A 17,417-nucleotide genomic window follows, 5' to 3' on the forward strand; every position below is an offset into this window, starting at 1 on the left:
CCCTCAAAGCTGTTCTTTGTAGATCTAAATTCAAGCATTCCCAAGGTTAAGCCACCTTTGCTTATTTTGTAATAGTACAATAATGATAATAGCCTGTTTTAAATTCTTTAGTTTACATAGTATTGTATATTCCTACAATACAAAATATATAGTGTGTATATTATACATGTAACATTAGCTAAGTACTTACATGACATGTTACAAATTAAATGAAAAAATAGAAAAAAAAAACATACATATAGTTTATCCAAGTTTGGCCTTGTCATAAATCAACTGAAAATAATACTTTTATATAACTACATTTAAATTTAGGTTTTTCAATAATATTGTTCTTGCTAAAACTTTCCATTTCTGAACCTCAGGAAGAAGTAAAGAAAATGAAAAAAGAACTGGAAAACTTTGACCCTACATTCTTTGAAGAGATTGAGGATCTGAAGTTCAACTATAATGTAGAAGTAAAAAGAAATATTCTCCTGGAGGAACAGCTGAAGAAACTATCACAACAGTTTGGTGTTGAGGTTGATATTCCAACCAATGTGTCTGTTGACTAGAAGGCAGAAAGGTTTGGTGTCTTAACATGTTTTAATTTAATATATATGAAAAAAGAGGACTCAAGATTTATTATACATTGTTTATCGGTACAATGACATTAAACAATTTTGGAGGCTATCTTAACATTAAATGAAATGTATATTTTTAAAATTACAAACCCACTTCATAAAATGTACATAATCTGAATTTTACATTTAAACTGATACATACTGATACTTTATGATTGTAATGTAATATAATGAAAAATGTATTTTTCAGCTGTGATGTGAATGTTATCTAATAAATAAAAAAAACATTTTATTTAAACTTGTGATATACCACAGGTTTTAAGAAATACACTTATTTTAAATGTCCTTTTAATGTTTTTTATCGTTTTGTAAGTCTGATTTAGTACACTACATAGATCAAGTTTCTGGATCAAAAAATCAGATTTCTGAAGAGGACACATTTGTGTTCTAAGATGACTTTGAATAAAGAATTGAAATTGATTTAAGTTAATAAAATGTAAGCCATATGAATCTTGAAGGGACTGAATCGTCAACTCTGGACGCTGATAATGAATGCCGTCTAGCTTGTTCAGTAGTTTCTTGTGAGAACATGGGAACATCAAAGCATCTTAATTCTAAAATTTAAGTTCCTAGTACAACATTTTTAAAAGTATCAAAGACAGTTTTTGGTTCGATTTCATTTCTGACATCCAATGTTTATTGATGCATAATTATAATTAAGTGGTACTGTGGTCATACTGTACCATGCAATGCAATTTTTGTACAATACATAGAGCACACTTCACAGGAAAATACTTTAAATTGTTTTTAAGATACTCTGTTTCAGCAATACCTCTACTGTTTAAATAATTGTTTACACCATATATTTGCAATACATCTCATCTTCAATGGCTAGTTTCTCTTATGAAGTTGATTGTCCAAAATTGTTTTATTGCTCTGTAAAATGCAAATGTCTTCTATGATATTTATACACTTACAGATCATCCAATTCCATGTTGCTGCCATTTTCTTATACGTCAAACTGAATGTCCCGTATGTGCTCAAACTTCTGTCCATTAAATTGTGACAAAGCTGTGAACAAATCCATCACTGGAAATTCCCATTCATACCTTGTCACATCAACATGGACAACAACTGGTCTAGAGTTTAAGTAAGTATCCACATCCGGCCATTTCAAACCTAAATGATGACGATGAAGCTAAAAAAAAAGAAACACATTTTATCCAAAAATCAATCAATTCATCATTGATAAGTACTTTGCTGAAATGTGCAATATTTACCTTCACTAGAGTGCCATCATTGCAGTGCCATACAATGCCTTCTACATTTGCTTCACCACATCTCTGAAACCACCCAACTAGCTGCTGGTAATTGACTGCAGGAGCATTTCTGATTTTTAGGACTCCGTGTGGTACTAAAAGGTGAAATGGTTTCTTTTTACTTCCAAGTCCTAAAAAGAGGATACAAGATGACAATAAGGAAGGATGAAACTGAAATGGACAACGAGATACTTCAAACAATTCAGTAATATATTCTGTGAAACAGAGACTTAATATTTTCAAATTTCCATAAAACCTAAACTAGAATCTGATGATACTTGAAGACTATGCATGCATAGGCATATGAGGCAGTGCTGCTTTTGAAGTTTGAATTTTCCATGAAACAGTAGATTAAATAAGGCTCCTTTTACAAAGAAAGAAAGCAACATTATTGCATATGCTCATGCCAACATAATCCTGACAGACACTTCGGAGAAAAAAAATAACTATTCAGTAATACATTGTTTACAATTATTTACTGTAGGAAAGTAAAAGTCAATTTTTCACCACTCTTCGCAATAGTTATCAAGGGTTCCCCACAGGAAAAAGCATATATAACCTACATTCCCCAGCTCCACGCCCACTCCATAGCTATCCAACAGCTAGATTACTGTACTAGATTGCAAACTATCTTATTATTGTAAATAATATTATCCCATACTAGACATTATCTGAGTGCAACAACTAGTTTCAACATAGCATTCATTAAAGATGTAGTCTACCTATGATGCTGTATGAGGAAGAGCTTTGTACTTGAAATATGCTATTTGCTATTTTCTGTATGTGTCAAGCCATTGTGTTCTTTTTTTCGCTGTTGCGGCACTGTTTATTATTTTGCACTCATTCAGGCAATAACTTTTTTCCCACTTGAAAATTAAGTGGCAAGCAACAAACGGACACTATTTGTCTGTGACTCAATGATTCAGCTTTGAGGAAACCCTGTGTTTTTCTACATCTTCACCACATAGGTCCAAAACCCTGATATAGTCAGATTTTTCATTGAAAACTGTAATTGCATACCCTTGATATTATTACTTTTATTGGGACTATTTCTTTTATTCACAAACAAAAAACATTCTGGTTAATTAAAGGAATCTCTCTCTATAATAACTCTTCAAAAGTTCATGTTCATCATTTCATCATTTTTATTCAACTTAAAACTTGCTGCAAATGCATTCGTTTTTCAGACCAAGCTGTGACACTTCAGAGCTATTTGATTATGTACCATCAAAGCCGCCGGCTGGCAAATGATCTTGCGGTGTAATACTATGAAAAAGTATTTCAACTTGGGATTCTTTTGTACATTGTTGCCATTCACGCATTCGTTTTGCCTGGCAGCGAAACATTTCGCCCAGGCACCCTGCCTGGTCTATATACAACCGAGGAAACCCTGGATATTCCACATTTTTTAGACCTCTCCCTGTACAAGACCACAGCACACTTTTGTATAAATAAGTAACAATTCTGCTCTGCAAGATTACAGTCATTTCTGGCAAAACAGAAGTGGGTTTCGCTGTTCTCTAGTTGTCATAGCTGATGGTCTACAAAAGCATGGCAACTTTTTGCCTGACACTTAAGGTAAAGAGGAGTATCAGCCAGTCTATGCCAATGATCACCCACCTGAAATAGACTATTATTATAGCTGATGACCTGGTTTACACTCATGTAACGGAACACTGCATGAACAAGTGAACCACTGTCTATTGTTCCATGTACAAGCACTCCAGTACAGCCACTTCTCAGCTTTAGTGAGCTTGTCCTCCCAAAAGGTGCAGAAAGTGGCACCATTACCGCACTCATTTCACCCATAATATTGGTAATCAGTGACTGCATGTGAATATCTGCTGTTTATGATATAGAAATACAAACTACATTTTCATTAAAAAATACTCACCATAAGGATTTCCATTGATATTAGTTCCTATAAGCTCTAGTGTTTGTTCAAGGAGTTCAGACAGGGGAACAATGGTGATTTCTAGTTCTTCTTCACCCCAAGGTCTTAGAACAAGGGCTACTCCAGCTTCATAATTCACCACTGATGAATGCCAGCAATACTGCTTGTTATTTTTTTCTACTGGAACCCATCCTTCAGAAAAAAAGAAAAAAATGCTGCATCTTCCTAACATTCTTTACAGCTTTCATATGAACAAATCAGTGATAAAATCATCAAATCACACTAAACAAAAAAAATGATGACGCACCATAAAATGAATAAGCATGAGGAAAAAAAAGTGTTTTTTCCTTTTTAAATCTGGGATTGTTTAGCTGTTGTTTATATATAACTGTAAATGAATTGCTTGCAGTACAGCAATTTTTAATGATCTTTTTATTTTGCTTCTACACTACATTTTCAATATCCAAAACCTCTTTGTTAATATGTACACGTCAACACATCTTTTTGAACAAAGAGAATACTAAACACACAACATTACAGTGAGGGACTTCAAGTCATCTCTGTTCCTATTACGCTCATTCATTAATTGTTGCTTTACTTGTCCATTCAAATCTGTTCTCCTCATTTCTCGACTATTGTTTCCACTCAGCTTTGTCATTGTAATAGGGTTGGAGTGGTTAACCCCACAAGGATTTAGCCAGTAGCTTAGGAGGGTCTCCTAATGGAGTCTGTAACTTCCATGACAATCTAGTCTATTTGGTCTAACTGCAGGAACTATGTCCGGTCTGCTAGCTCTTCTGATTATGTTTTTTGCTATGTTTGAAAACATAAAACATTTGTATAATTGTCTTTTAAGTATGTCTGTTTAAGATGCTAGAGACCTGTTTTTTGATTTTCCACTACATCTGTAATTTTAATATTTATATATACTGTATCTACTTAACTACATAATTACCAGCATAAATGCCTGTTCATACTCATGTTAGATATCTTCTCCAATTGTAACTGCTTGTGAAAGAAATTCCTCAAGGATGAAAAGGACAGGTTGTTCTTAGCATTGTAAAATACAGGAAGGAAAATAATAGCTTAACTGAATCAATTAAAAACTGTATCAATTAATTAATATTATTTGAATTTTGTGATCAAAATGACATAAAATTACATGTATAAAGAAATATTATTAGTAGTAGTAGTAGTAGTAGTAGTATTTAAAAAAATAACCTCCGTATTAAAAAAGGTGAATACAAATCTGAGACCACAGATACTGACAGTAACACTGGAAAAATAAGTATCTGATAGGAGCAATAAATCAAGTCACAGTTCAAGTGCATTATCAATAAGTTTACTTGTTAAGGATTTTCTTTCCTTTCATTAAGTCTGTGATCTCCTATTTCTATGCTTGTTTTAATATTTTTTAAAGCTTTTCACTTCAAAATAATGGAACACACCAGATAATTCAGGAGTTTCCATACAGGATAAATCTCTTGACCCAAATAGAAAATCTATGTCCATTTCTATTTTTCCTTACAAGTGTACATAACTGCAATTACTATCAGCATTGAAAAGCCTTGAATTTGGCAGTGGGTTTACAAATCTGCCAAGCAGTAACCAAGTAGCATCTGCCAAGCAGCATTTCCAATTCCACAGAAGAACCCTGAAATAGACTACCTGGAATGTGGCCGCATTCATCAGGTTGAGGCTGCCCATTGCAACGCTGAACTCCGTGGGCAGCAATCCAAGAATCTGGAACAGCCTTAAAGTCTTCCTCAACACTCCATGTAAATTCTTAATGAGAAGAATGCAATGTTAAATACTGGAAACATCACTGGGATTGCTGCTTACATTTATTTGTAACAACAATACCGTGGTGTTCAGAATGCTTTAAATTTGCTGTACTTCACTTTTATTAAGTTACAGAGTTCATGACTGGAGTACTTCCACTATTTCTCAATACAGATTGACTTCTAATCCAATTTGGTATCATATTTACCACAGTCAGCTAGAAATAACTGTAACTGACAGAAAGAATGACATTATGTTTAGATAAATAACTTGCTAATAAATGCTCACTATGGCAGCACAAGTTACAAATTATTTCTTACCTCATACTTTTATGGCAAAAGGCTTTCAAGCCAATAGTAAAATAGAAAAATACAACCAGTTTATGAAAGACTCTGTAGAAAAACAGGATCTAGAATTTAAAATACTGTCATGGACCAAGTTAAAATAAAATAAAATGAAAAATGTTATTTATATTTGATCGCAAAGATGCAAACCATTTTTTTTCACTTTCCTCTTTCCATGGACATTCCAAAAAGCCAATTAACACTCCATAAGCTAATGTTATGGTGTTTTCTGGGATAACAGAGCACTCTGTAGAAAATGTTACATAACACCCTGCTTACAGAATGCACAAATGGGTTCCGCAGACCTGGTCCATGCGATCACAGACGTTTATCTCATTGGCGAGCTCCATTAAGCAACTAAGAACTGAGCTAAAACACTCAAAAGACACTAGGGCTGAGAAGACTAGGAGAAGTTTTCTTTTATAGTTACTGGTAAATTGTGATTCTTTAGTTTTAGTATTATTTCAACTATTGAGTGAGATCCTGTGAAAAAAAAAACTATTGTTTAACTGCAAAGCTAAGATCAAACATATACCTTAAAGGGTTTTAATGATCTCAATGTCTTACAATATTGCTGTAAAACAAGAATACATTAATGAATACCTGTGGAATTCTTCTGAGAATACTGGAACTTTTTAAACCTCTTGTCAGCTTGCTTGTTGGGCTTCCTATCAAATCGAGCCCAGAGATATGGTTTTCCTACAGGAATAAAAAACGTATTATTCACTTTCATAAATGTCAGTAGTATATTATGAAATCAACTGAAAACACTTCACTTAGGGGAAGGGTCCTTAATCATCTTTGTTATGTCCTGCCACATCTAGCTTTCTGTCAACCTAAACTTTTTCTTAGGTCAACTGAGTCCTATAAAATATTTTTAAAAGTTTTCAGATCTCAAAAAGCAGGACAGGGTTAGAAATTATTAGTATATGAGGAACAACACGGAAAGTTCCGAAATGTCCCACATCCAAGCATATTGCTTCAATTATCAGATTTTTGGAATCAAACCAATTAGGCACATGTGAAATTAAATGCATCATGGGAATGTTTTTAAACATGTATATCCAACTTTAAAGAAGGAATGATTAAAGAAATTGATGGATTGATGAATTTAAGGATAACATTAGTTTAGATCATAAAGCATGACCAAAATTGTCCTTTTACTGTATTAACAAATGACTACACTTGATTTAAAAAGTTTGAATCAAATTATAATCAACATAAAAGCAAAGTTCACTTATGGAAGGCAACAAGCACTCCCATGATAATGCAAGCAGAGGTAAATGCAAGCAGTCTGTAGCCTGAGAGAGCAACACAAGCTATTTCTAGCAAATCAGAAAAAATGGTTCAGAGTACGAGATGTTTGACTACACTTGCAAACCAGCCAGAATGGCAGTATCTTTAATAATGCAAAGGTATTACTATTATTATAGATAGGCACATTGCATAGCAGACTGAGTACCTGACTACCGAGACACCCTCATGTTTCAAGTGTATTTTGATGTATGATTTGTTTTTATTACCACATCACTGTTTAGTGAGTCGAGCAATACATTTCTTACAATTCTGTAGAAAAACCAAATGCCAGTAAAAGTGTCTAAAGTTTTAAAAAGGTAAAGGTCTAAAGTTAAAGGCTAGAGGATTTAAATAATGCGAACTACACGACTGACAAAAGTAAAATTAAAAAGGAATGAATCACTTAAAACGTTCATTAGTCTATACTGGAGTATTTCTTGTAACATGTATACGTTATGTTGACCTAATTTTATCATTTAGTTCTAGTATTAACCTTTTTTTTTTAAAAAAAAGGTATTCACAACGACATCGGCATGCACTAAAGTGCTTTCAATTTAATCACAGATGCCTTTACCTTTGTAACTGGAAACATAGCAGCACGTGCCATCAAGCTTTTCAGTCGCAATCGCATTTGCTACATCTGATGCCAATGCCTTCGGATTAAGGTGTTCTGTTGCAAAAACCTGAAATTGCTATGCAAAGAAATCACAAAAATATGAGGATGAGAGGTCTCCAAAAACTCTAAAGGCTCGAATCAAAGAACAAGATTCGAGATTGTTTAATTGGCCTTTACAAAGTTGGTGTTGTAGCTATTATTGTAGCTCTGCAAAAACGTCGTGCATAAATGTTAATAATTAACATTAAATTATCGACTTTAATCTGCATGTACTGGCTACTGTTCATTTCAAACTGCAATTGTTCACAGTGAAAAATACACATTATATCGCTAAAGTAGTAATACGAAGCCAATATAGTATGTCAATGCTAAAAAACAGTAATAAATAAATTAAAAACGTAAGTTTATACAGCAGGAGTGATGTTCTGTCTTCCAAATACAAAGTTAGATTAAAAATAAGACTATGGGCGCATACAAACCACACCTGACATTCGCGTTTTCTTGAAGGTTCATTTTTCACTTCAGTCAGAAAAACGCACGGTATCTTTTGTTGGACCGAGCCTAGACGGCGCATCCTTAACGTAAGTCAAATTAGTTTGGGGTTTTATTTAAAATAAACAAAAAATATTAAAGCTTTCACATATGGAACTGTATGCAAGCAAGTCAGTTACATTTAAAACCATCCCCCTTCCCGGATGACTCATTTCGTGTAACACTGGCAAATGCATGATGGGAATTGTATTTCTTTATATCCAATTCTGCCATTTAAGTATTTTACCGTTCTTGTAGAACGTATACAAAAACATTCTTAATTGTATTGTTTGTTTTGGGTTTTTTTGTCCAAATATATAATTAAAATATTATAATTTACTATTCTGCTCCTTAACCATACAACTATGCTCAGTTTTATTTAAAAATTGAACTCTCAGCTACAGTATATCACTCAATGCAAGTTGTGTTGAAACGTCTTTGCCAGGATGTCGAGGACGACCACATTGTGATACAGGATATAACATTAGGATACTGTATGTCATCACTAAACGAAAATAGAACACAAAAATGTTAATTACTATAACAGACCACTCAACTCCTAAGAATTTATCGATTTCAAAACCCACTAAGTGATACTATCACAGCAGTCTTTGTTTTGAAGGATCCAATGATCTCTTTCTCCATAACAATTCTAAATAATTTCCAATGCAATAATAATTCTGTTCAAAAATGTTTTGTTATATCCTTGTGAAAATAGCTTATGAATATTCCCTTATGTTTCTGGGTCTAGTTATGTCTTTGTGTTCTGCTCACAGTTCACTTGATATGTGCCTTGATTATTCTCTTTGATACTTTTAAAACCACCTCTTCTTTTAGGCATTTTTATGGAGGAGAAAAGATTGTTTCTTCAGGTTGTCCCCTAAAGCAAATCTCATTCTCCAGGTTGGACTACTGTTGTTGTTTCTTGACTTCCTCAAAAGCAGTGTTTGCCAAACTTTCAATAATCGCATACCCCTTTTGAGATTTTAGTCTTACCAGCATACCCTTTTCAGGCAAAGGTAATTTGGGGGTAGTGATAATAATAATATTTTATCTATACTATTTTTATCTAGAGCAAACATGGTATTTATTTCTTAATACTAAATATATTATAAATAATTAAATAAAAAACCTAAAATAAAATAATGATATTGAAATTTTCAATAGCAAAACAAACTGTTTAATGTGAGAGATGGAACTTCTTGTGCTGAGATGAAATTAGTGAGGAGATGTCTGGGACTATATTTGTCATTTTTAGACATAGATGGGGCTCCACGTCAATAAGACGGTTTCATTTTTTTGTCTTCATGCCAACTTGCGCAGAAAATCCAACTTCTCACAAATATGAAGTTGGAAAGGGCAGAAGATACATAACAGCATTATCTGACAACGCTGGATATACTGTACTGTACAGAACTAACATCCAACCAAAATGATGTCAGTGTATTTTGCTCAAATTTTGTTTTCGGGAAGCCATCTGAAGCCAGTTCCAAGAGGTGTTCTTCTTCTGAATGTGAGATTTTATTTATTTTGTTTGGAAATGTTTGAACACTGATAATGAAAGGGTTCCTTATCCATTCAAAGTTGTTGTCCGATTCAGGGAAATACTTAGAAAGATCTTTCTGCAAACTTTCCAAATTTAGCTTCATAGTTTGCAGCATATCGCTATCAATTTAGTTAGCCAAATTTATTACTAATTCATGAAGAGATGGAAAGGAATCTAATTCACCACTACTTAGACATTTATACCACAGTTGTAATTTTGTGATCATGGCGTTGCCTTTGTCTTGAAAATGGAATATAGAAATGTGTTCCCCTTACAAGGACAGATTGAGGTTTTTTTAAATGAGCAAAGATGCATTTCCAGTCTGCATTTCCTGTCATGTAAATGGTCCTGCAGGTTAAAAGTTTTATCCCCCCCAAAAAATTTAAGTATTTCCCGAAGCTCAAACAGGTGATTGAGGACTTTTTCACACGAAAGCCACCACAGTTCAGTGTGAAAAAGGAGTTGAGTGTGATCACTGTCCATCTCTTCACAAAGCTGAGACAAAAGCCGGGCATTCAGAAAATTTACCATTTTAACGGCTTCATCAAGTACTTTTTCTAGATCTGCAAGCATGTTGTGCATGGCAAGTGCTTCTCCGTGTATATAACAATGTGTTGATTTTGCTTCTGGTGCAACAGCTTGAACACGTGGACCAAGTCCTTTCTTAATCGTGGCTTTTGCTCCATCCGTGCTTGTTCCAACATATCGACTCCAATTCAATTTATTTTCTTGAATAAATACATCAATAACTTTAAAAATAGCTTCCCCAGTTGTATGTCTGGGCATAGGTTTGCAGAATAAAAGATCAACGTGTACTTCTTTATTTACCTCGTATCTGACAAACACTAAAAGATTTGCAAAATTTACAAGAATTCAGAGAATTAAAGTTTACATCTATGAACATTTTCTATATACTGTACCTTCCTTTTTTGGCATAATATCTCTCCTGTATGCAGACACAGAATTAAATGGTGACCCTTTACAAAAGATCAGATGAGAAATTAGATGTAAAAATCTATACATTTTGCTCTAAGGTAACAGTTACATTTGATAGATCAGTTTACTGTAATACAAAAGGGACCCTTTTAGCTTATAGATAAACGAAGCTAAGCAGGTGTTAGGCTGGCCTGTACTTGGATAGGAGACCTCATGGGAAAAACTAAGGTTGCTGCTGGAAGAGGTGTTAGTGGGGCCAGTAGGGAGCACTCACCCTGCGGTCTCTGTGGGTACTAATGCCCCAGTCAGGGACACTATACAGTAAAAAGGCGCCATCCTTGAGATGAGATGTAAAACCGAGGTCTCGAAAAGAATAGGTGTGTTACCCTGGGTCCTGGCCAAATTTACCATTGGCCTTTACCAATCATGGCCTCCTAATAATCCCCATCTTTGAATTGGCTTAATCACTGTTTTTCTCCCCACTGATAGCTGATGTGTGAGCGTACTGGTGCACTTTGGCTGCTGTTGCATCATCCAGGTGGATGCTGCATATTGGTGGTGGTGGAGTGGAGTCCCCATTAAACCTGTAAAGCATTTTGAGTGGAGTGTTACTTTATATTTTTATAGAATTCACATGAACCCCTTATGTATTTGCTGAACTTGAGCAGTGATGATCAAGATTTTAAAGATTTTTATCAATTTGAATTAAAGGTTGCTAGAGGAGTTTGGGATTTTTCTCACTAAACTGTATCAATAACCATCAAAGTAATTATAATAGTAGAAAACACAGGTGGAAACTTTTATTCCTGATGCTTATAATACATATAATGTAACTTCAGATTGTGTATAGATGTTTGAAATATTCTGTACAGTGTACAACATTGTAACTCTCCCCCACCCCATCCAAATACACACTTAATATTTGTTGTCATGATAAACTATTGAAAAATAATATATGAATACAACAGTTAAAGTAAAATAATTTTGAGTTGTAGTATCCTTATCAAGTTATTTTCAAGCTGATGAAGAAGGATTAACATGATTTTTTATTACATTTCAATAAGAGAATGAACAAAAGCACATGGCCAAAGTTAAATTCTAGTGACTTAAGAATAAGACAGTGAATGTCCTTGAGTGGCTTGAAAAATGCTGTCCGTAAGAAATTCCCAAGCAACTTGAAGATGCAGAGGAATTCTGCCAAGAAGAATGGACAATTTTTGCCCATTCTTCTTGGTACCAGGCCAGTGTGCCAAGACAGAAGAGACTTACCCAGATTGCAGCTGTAATTGCTGCTAAAGGTGCTTCTAACAAATATTGAGTTCACTGGTATGAATATTTATGTAATCATTATATTCCATTTTTTTTTCTCTTACATATTTACAGACATTTACTACTAATCTTACCTGTAGAAGTCTTCAGTCTTAGCATTCAGTAATTTCACAAAATGGGAAACTATAGGAAGAGTCTTTTACAAGGCACTACATTTAAAATGAAGGAAAACTGATCTCACCTTTATTTCAGTGTGTTAATTAACATAACATTACATCAAATAGAGGTGTGAAATCAGCTTTGTATTATGCAAGGTCAACCTTGATGGAGTCATTATAATGCTTATCAGTTAGACAGGTTTTTAATTGGACTCACATAGGTGTGTGGAATCAAATGTCATTTTGAACATACAACAGTTTTGTTCATACAGTATGTATATTTTGAATATAATTTCAATTTTTGAAGCTATACAATCCAGTTTAAATAATTGGTTGAGAAATTACACTAACATGGAGGCAAGGTGGCATAGTGGTTAGCATTGCTGCCTCACAGCACTGGGGCCCTGGGTTTATTGTCTGACCTAGGGTGCTATCTAGGTGGAATTTGCATGTTCTCCTCATGTCCATGTGAGTTTTCACCTGGTGCATCAGTGTACTCCTACAGTCCAGAGACATACTTGGGAGGTTAATTGGCTTCCTTGAAAATTGGCCCTGGTGTGAGTGTGTGTGTTTGTGTCTGTGTATGCCCTGCAATGGACTGCTGTCTCATCCAGTGTATATCCCGTATTGCATCTCTTGCTCGCTGGGCTAGGCTCTGGCTCCTTTGTGAACATGTATTGGATTCAACAGTTAGAAAATGGATGGATGATACTAATAGCTCAATCTATGAAGGGGTTGAAGTAAATATCCCACAGAGGTTCAGCTGGTTGAATTTAAATCTGTCATTAAATTATAGGCCAAGCCTATCCAAGAGGTCACTCTACTTACTTATGTCCAGGCTGTAAGCATTGTCTTAAATTTCTACCAGCATTTAAAGCACCAAACAGAAAGAATAGCCTTCACTGTACTAATGATATAATGTAATTGTCTGTTCTTTTTCTCACAATTCACAGCTCAGGCTGTTCAATTATTCAGTTTCACATCTGTTAGAAATGCAAAGTCAAACAGCCACCTAGTGTCTGATATTTGGGTTTATTTTCATTTCTTGATTTCATAAAAGCTTATTACCTACAGCATATAGTCTGTTATTCACCCAACATTTTTTTTCTACCTTTGCAACATTTTATTTTTTTTATAAAGCATTTTCCCTTTTATGTTGCATTTACTGTAGTTCTCACTGTATGGATTATAGTCTCCCTATAGTAATTTATGTTTCTTACTATACAGCATGTTGGTCTTCTAATGCAAAATTATGTTCTCTCATATGGTGCTTTTATCTCTCTCTTGAGTAAGTGGGTCTTCATATACAATATTTTTTCTCCATTCACAGCATTTTGGTCAATCTTTACAATGTTTTCATTCACTCATTGCATGTAAAATTTCAGTCTCACTTCATAGTATTTTGTCGTCTCCATACTCCAATTTGTTGTTTTTATACAGTGTTTTATTCTTCCTTTAAAGCATCTAGAAAAGATTAGTCTTTTAAAATAACAATTTTCTTCACTAACTCAATAAAAGTAATTTAGTGTCTTTGACTGTAATGCTGGTTTCAGTTCAATTCTATTGAATACAGTTGGCCTTCTGCCAGAACATCTTTCAGCAAATCCTGGTGCATTGTTGATAAGTGTTTCTTGACATTGACCAACTTAGAAAGATTTAGAAAGAGAAGGTCTTCATTAACTTATTAGAATTCTTCGAACATGGAACAAGAGCGGGCTATAAGTCCAAAGCCTAAAGTATGATTTATTTAAATTTCCAGAAAGCTTTATAAGATCTGTCATAAAAGGTTAATCCACAATAAAAAAAGTCACATGAATGTAAGGTAATGTAAATACCTAGTTCAAAATCTGAATACCACCTGTTTACAACTATATATTTAAGGGGCACATAGTGTAATGGCATTTGAAAGCACTGGTATACCACAGGGTCTGTTTGCAGTCCTTTCTATATTTCTATAGAAATCTATAGCAATTATATTTTTTTTCTGGTACGATTAGCAATCAGTGGGGAATGATAAAAAGTCTTAAATCAGGAGTTTGAACATACATTCTCTACTTATTGATCATTTAAAGCTCCCAATAAAACATCCTGTCCAGAAATAGGGTTGACGTAGGCCAGCATGTCGCTAGATTATGCATGCACATTTGGGGGGGTCTGTCACTGTTGGCTTTCAGAACCCCTCCAGACTCCTAGGATGTACCCTTTTAGAGAAGACTGCTCAGTCCTAAAAAACATCACATCACATCATCACAGAACTATTAGACGGCAACAGATCTTCAGTTAGTCTTCCTCTGTGAAATAAGTCTTTAGTCCTCATTTCCTCTAAAAGAGCTAGAACTGACAAATTCCTGTCAAACCCCACTCCTCTTCCTCACAAAATATTAACTCTTCCTTTTCATTCCCTAGAATCCTTGGCATAGCCCGGCTCATCCATCCTTCCATTCAATGGAAGACACATTACGCATTCCCTGTCTCATTGGAGACCTACTCGTTCACCAAACTCAGATTAACCACTGGCGCCCAGTTTCCAGCTATAAACAAACCTAATCTACTGCTCTATAGAGACTACACAGAATACAATTGAATCCAGGAATACGCACTAGAATAACAAATGCAAAATTTTCTCTGGATGTATTGTTTTTTTCTAATTCCAATCCATAACAAAATTCTTGCACGGCTTCATTATCTCTTTAACCTTAAACTGGAGTAAAGACTGCCAACTGGCTGCTGATGTTAAAGCACAAAAGTTGAATAAACACTCCTATGTAAATACTCTACAATTCAGGATGCTACTAACACTTTTACTCTTCCTGAACTGCAGGAGTTTCGACCCTCAGCTCCTGACTGCTGATATATTGACTTCTGCTACTCCTGAGTAATGTCCAATTATGCACAGGGCCAGTCAGATGCTCCTTTTTCTGGCTAGAAAATATTCCATTCCACAGGAGGCAAATCGGTTAATTAAGGCAGGTGTGTCTAATTAACTCAATAATTCAATAATCCAATAGGAGGAGGAGGCTTTAACCAAGCTTAAGCTTACTCCATCACACTCTTGGAAAATTAAACCTGTTTGTTAAGTGCAAACTAATTAAAACAGGAAGTTGTTGTTTATAGGGTATATCGACATTTGTAACTGGGATTTGACAATTCTAAAAATCTAAAAATAATTTTAAATTAAAATGAATCACATTATTAGTTCAATTAATGATTCGATTCAGTTAATGTGTGATCATCTGAAGTGAAAAATAGCAGACAAAGGGAAATGCATGAATGGGACAACCTTTGAATTAAATATTTCCTGTAAGAGTTGATCAGTCTCTTGTATCAAAAGGGAGGAGTTCTGGCCCAAACTTCCTTACAGATCCTTAGGGCTTTCTTGTATTCACAGCTCTCTTTAGGCCCTGCCACAGCTTCTCAGTGGGGTTTATATCTGGACTTTAACTAGCCACTTTCAGTCCAGCTTTAGCTGTTAAACAGATGGTCTTACATTTTCTTCTAGAATACTCTGATACAGAGAGGAATTCATAGTAGACTCATGGATAGCAAGGCAATCAGGGCCTGAGGCAGCAAAGCAGGCCCAAAACATATTTGATGGTTGGTATGAGATTCTTCTGGTCAAAGGCAATGTTTGGTTTTTGTAACAATGAAGTTTTGCATTATGGCCAGACAATTCTACTTTGACTCATCTGTCCAGAGCACATTGTTCAAAATGTTTTTTAATAAAGCTCTGTTTTGCAAACTTAGGCCATGTACTGTAGCAATGTTCTTCTTGGAGAGCCAGGGTTTTCTCCTGGCTATCCTTCTATGAAACCATTATTATTCGATCTTTTCTTGATGGTGAACTCATGAACTCTGACATTTACCATATTATGAGAGGCCTGGAGCCTCATGTCAGATCTTGGAGAGAATTTAGTAGGACAGCCACTCATGGGTAGAAATCTGTCAACGGTCTTGAATGTTGCCCATTTGTCCAATATCTTTCTTAACATGAATTATGGACTTCATATTGTTTGGAAATGGCTTTGTAACTGTCAGGAGTTACAGCGAAGTGGCTGGTTAGGACCCTATGCGAGGCTGTGGTAGATTAATCCCGGAAAGGTTTCATAAAGTTCCAAAAGTATCCAAATCCTGGTGACGTTTAAGTGCTCACGTGCGGTTCGTGACAGTAACCCTTCCCAAACTATAAGCAGCAACAATTATTTCTCTAAGACTGTCACAAATGTCTTCTGATCTGGGCATTGTGTCTTCCTATGAACCTGAGTGTTTGTTAGTTCAAACTAACAAAGTTTCTGATATTATGTACAAGTGGAATCACTTCCTTATGATTTGCACATGTTTTGGTGCATCTAATTTTACATACCTTCTTAATTGACACAGTAGAACTAAGGATGCACTTACAACACATTTTTACACAAAGATATTGAATGCTGGCTACTTTTTAAATAATTAATGATAATTTTTGTATGTTCATTTTCAAAAGAAGTTAGTATTATCTACTGTTAGGAATTGGCCAGCGACTACATCACCCTGCAACTCACAACTGACAACCCGCTGAAGCTAAGCGGGTGTGAGCCTGGTCAGTACCTGGATGTGAGACATCATGGGAAAGCTAAGGTTGCTGATGGATGTGGTGTTAGTGGGGCCAATAGGGGATGTTCACCCTGCAGTCTGTGTGGGTCCTAATGCCAGTATAGTGACAGGGACACTATACTGTTAAAAGGTGCTGTCCTTTGGATAAGATGTAAAACTGACATGCTGACTGTGGTCTTAAAAAATCCCCCAGTGTTTCCTGAAAAAAGAAGGGGTGTTACACTGGTGTCTTGCCCAAATTTCACATTGGCCTTTTCCAATCATGGCCTCCTAATAATCCCCATCTATGAATTGGCATCATCACTCTGTTCTCCTCCCCACTGATAGCTGATGTGTGGTGAACGTACTGGCGCACTATGGCTGCCATCATATCATCCAGGTGGGTACTGCACATTGGTGTGGAGTGTCCAGAAAAGCACTATATAATTGTAAGGAATTATTATTATTATTATTTGGAGAGAATTAGGTGACGGTCAAATATGTCTAAGCAAGATAAATCATAAAATCTTAAGATGTACTTATTCTTTCACCACAATGTACTTATTTGATCTCATACATTTGTAGCAGTATGTTTAA

General features: G+C 35.1%; 2 protein-coding genes across 6 annotated transcripts in view; one reads left to right on the plus strand and one right to left on the minus strand.

Moving 5' to 3' along the window:
* Positions 1 to 1,016, plus strand: part of cep290 (centrosomal protein 290) — a 52,209-nt gene extending 51,193 nt beyond the window's left edge. For all 5 annotated transcript variants that reach the window (XM_015352789.2, XM_015352788.2, XM_015352793.2 and 2 more), the window contains one exon: positions 363 to 1,016. In XM_015352789.2, coding sequence (XP_015208275.2) covers positions 363 to 551 — 189 coding nt within the window. In that variant the 3' untranslated portion in view covers positions 552 to 1,016. The remainder of the gene's footprint in view (positions 1 to 362) is intronic.
* Positions 891 to 8,502, minus strand: rlig1 (RNA 5'-phosphate and 3'-OH ligase 1). Its single transcript, XM_006633611.3, has 7 exons — positions 8,296 to 8,502; positions 7,770 to 7,887; positions 6,503 to 6,598; positions 5,442 to 5,558; positions 3,774 to 3,965; positions 1,841 to 2,010; positions 891 to 1,758 (listed from the first exon to the last, which is right to left on the minus strand). The coding sequence occupies exons 1-7, from the start codon at positions 8,383 to 8,385 to the stop codon at positions 1,570 to 1,572; spliced, it is 972 nt and encodes a 323-aa protein (XP_006633674.1). The 5' UTR covers positions 8,386 to 8,502; the 3' UTR covers positions 891 to 1,569.
* Between the last annotated feature and the right edge of the window lie 8,915 nt (positions 8,503 to 17,417).

The sequence above is a fragment of the Lepisosteus oculatus genome, chromosome 7 (genome assembly GCF_040954835.1).
Source record: "Lepisosteus oculatus isolate fLepOcu1 chromosome 7, fLepOcu1.hap2, whole genome shotgun sequence".
Taxonomy (NCBI): Eukaryota; Metazoa; Chordata; class Actinopteri; order Semionotiformes; family Lepisosteidae; genus Lepisosteus; species Lepisosteus oculatus.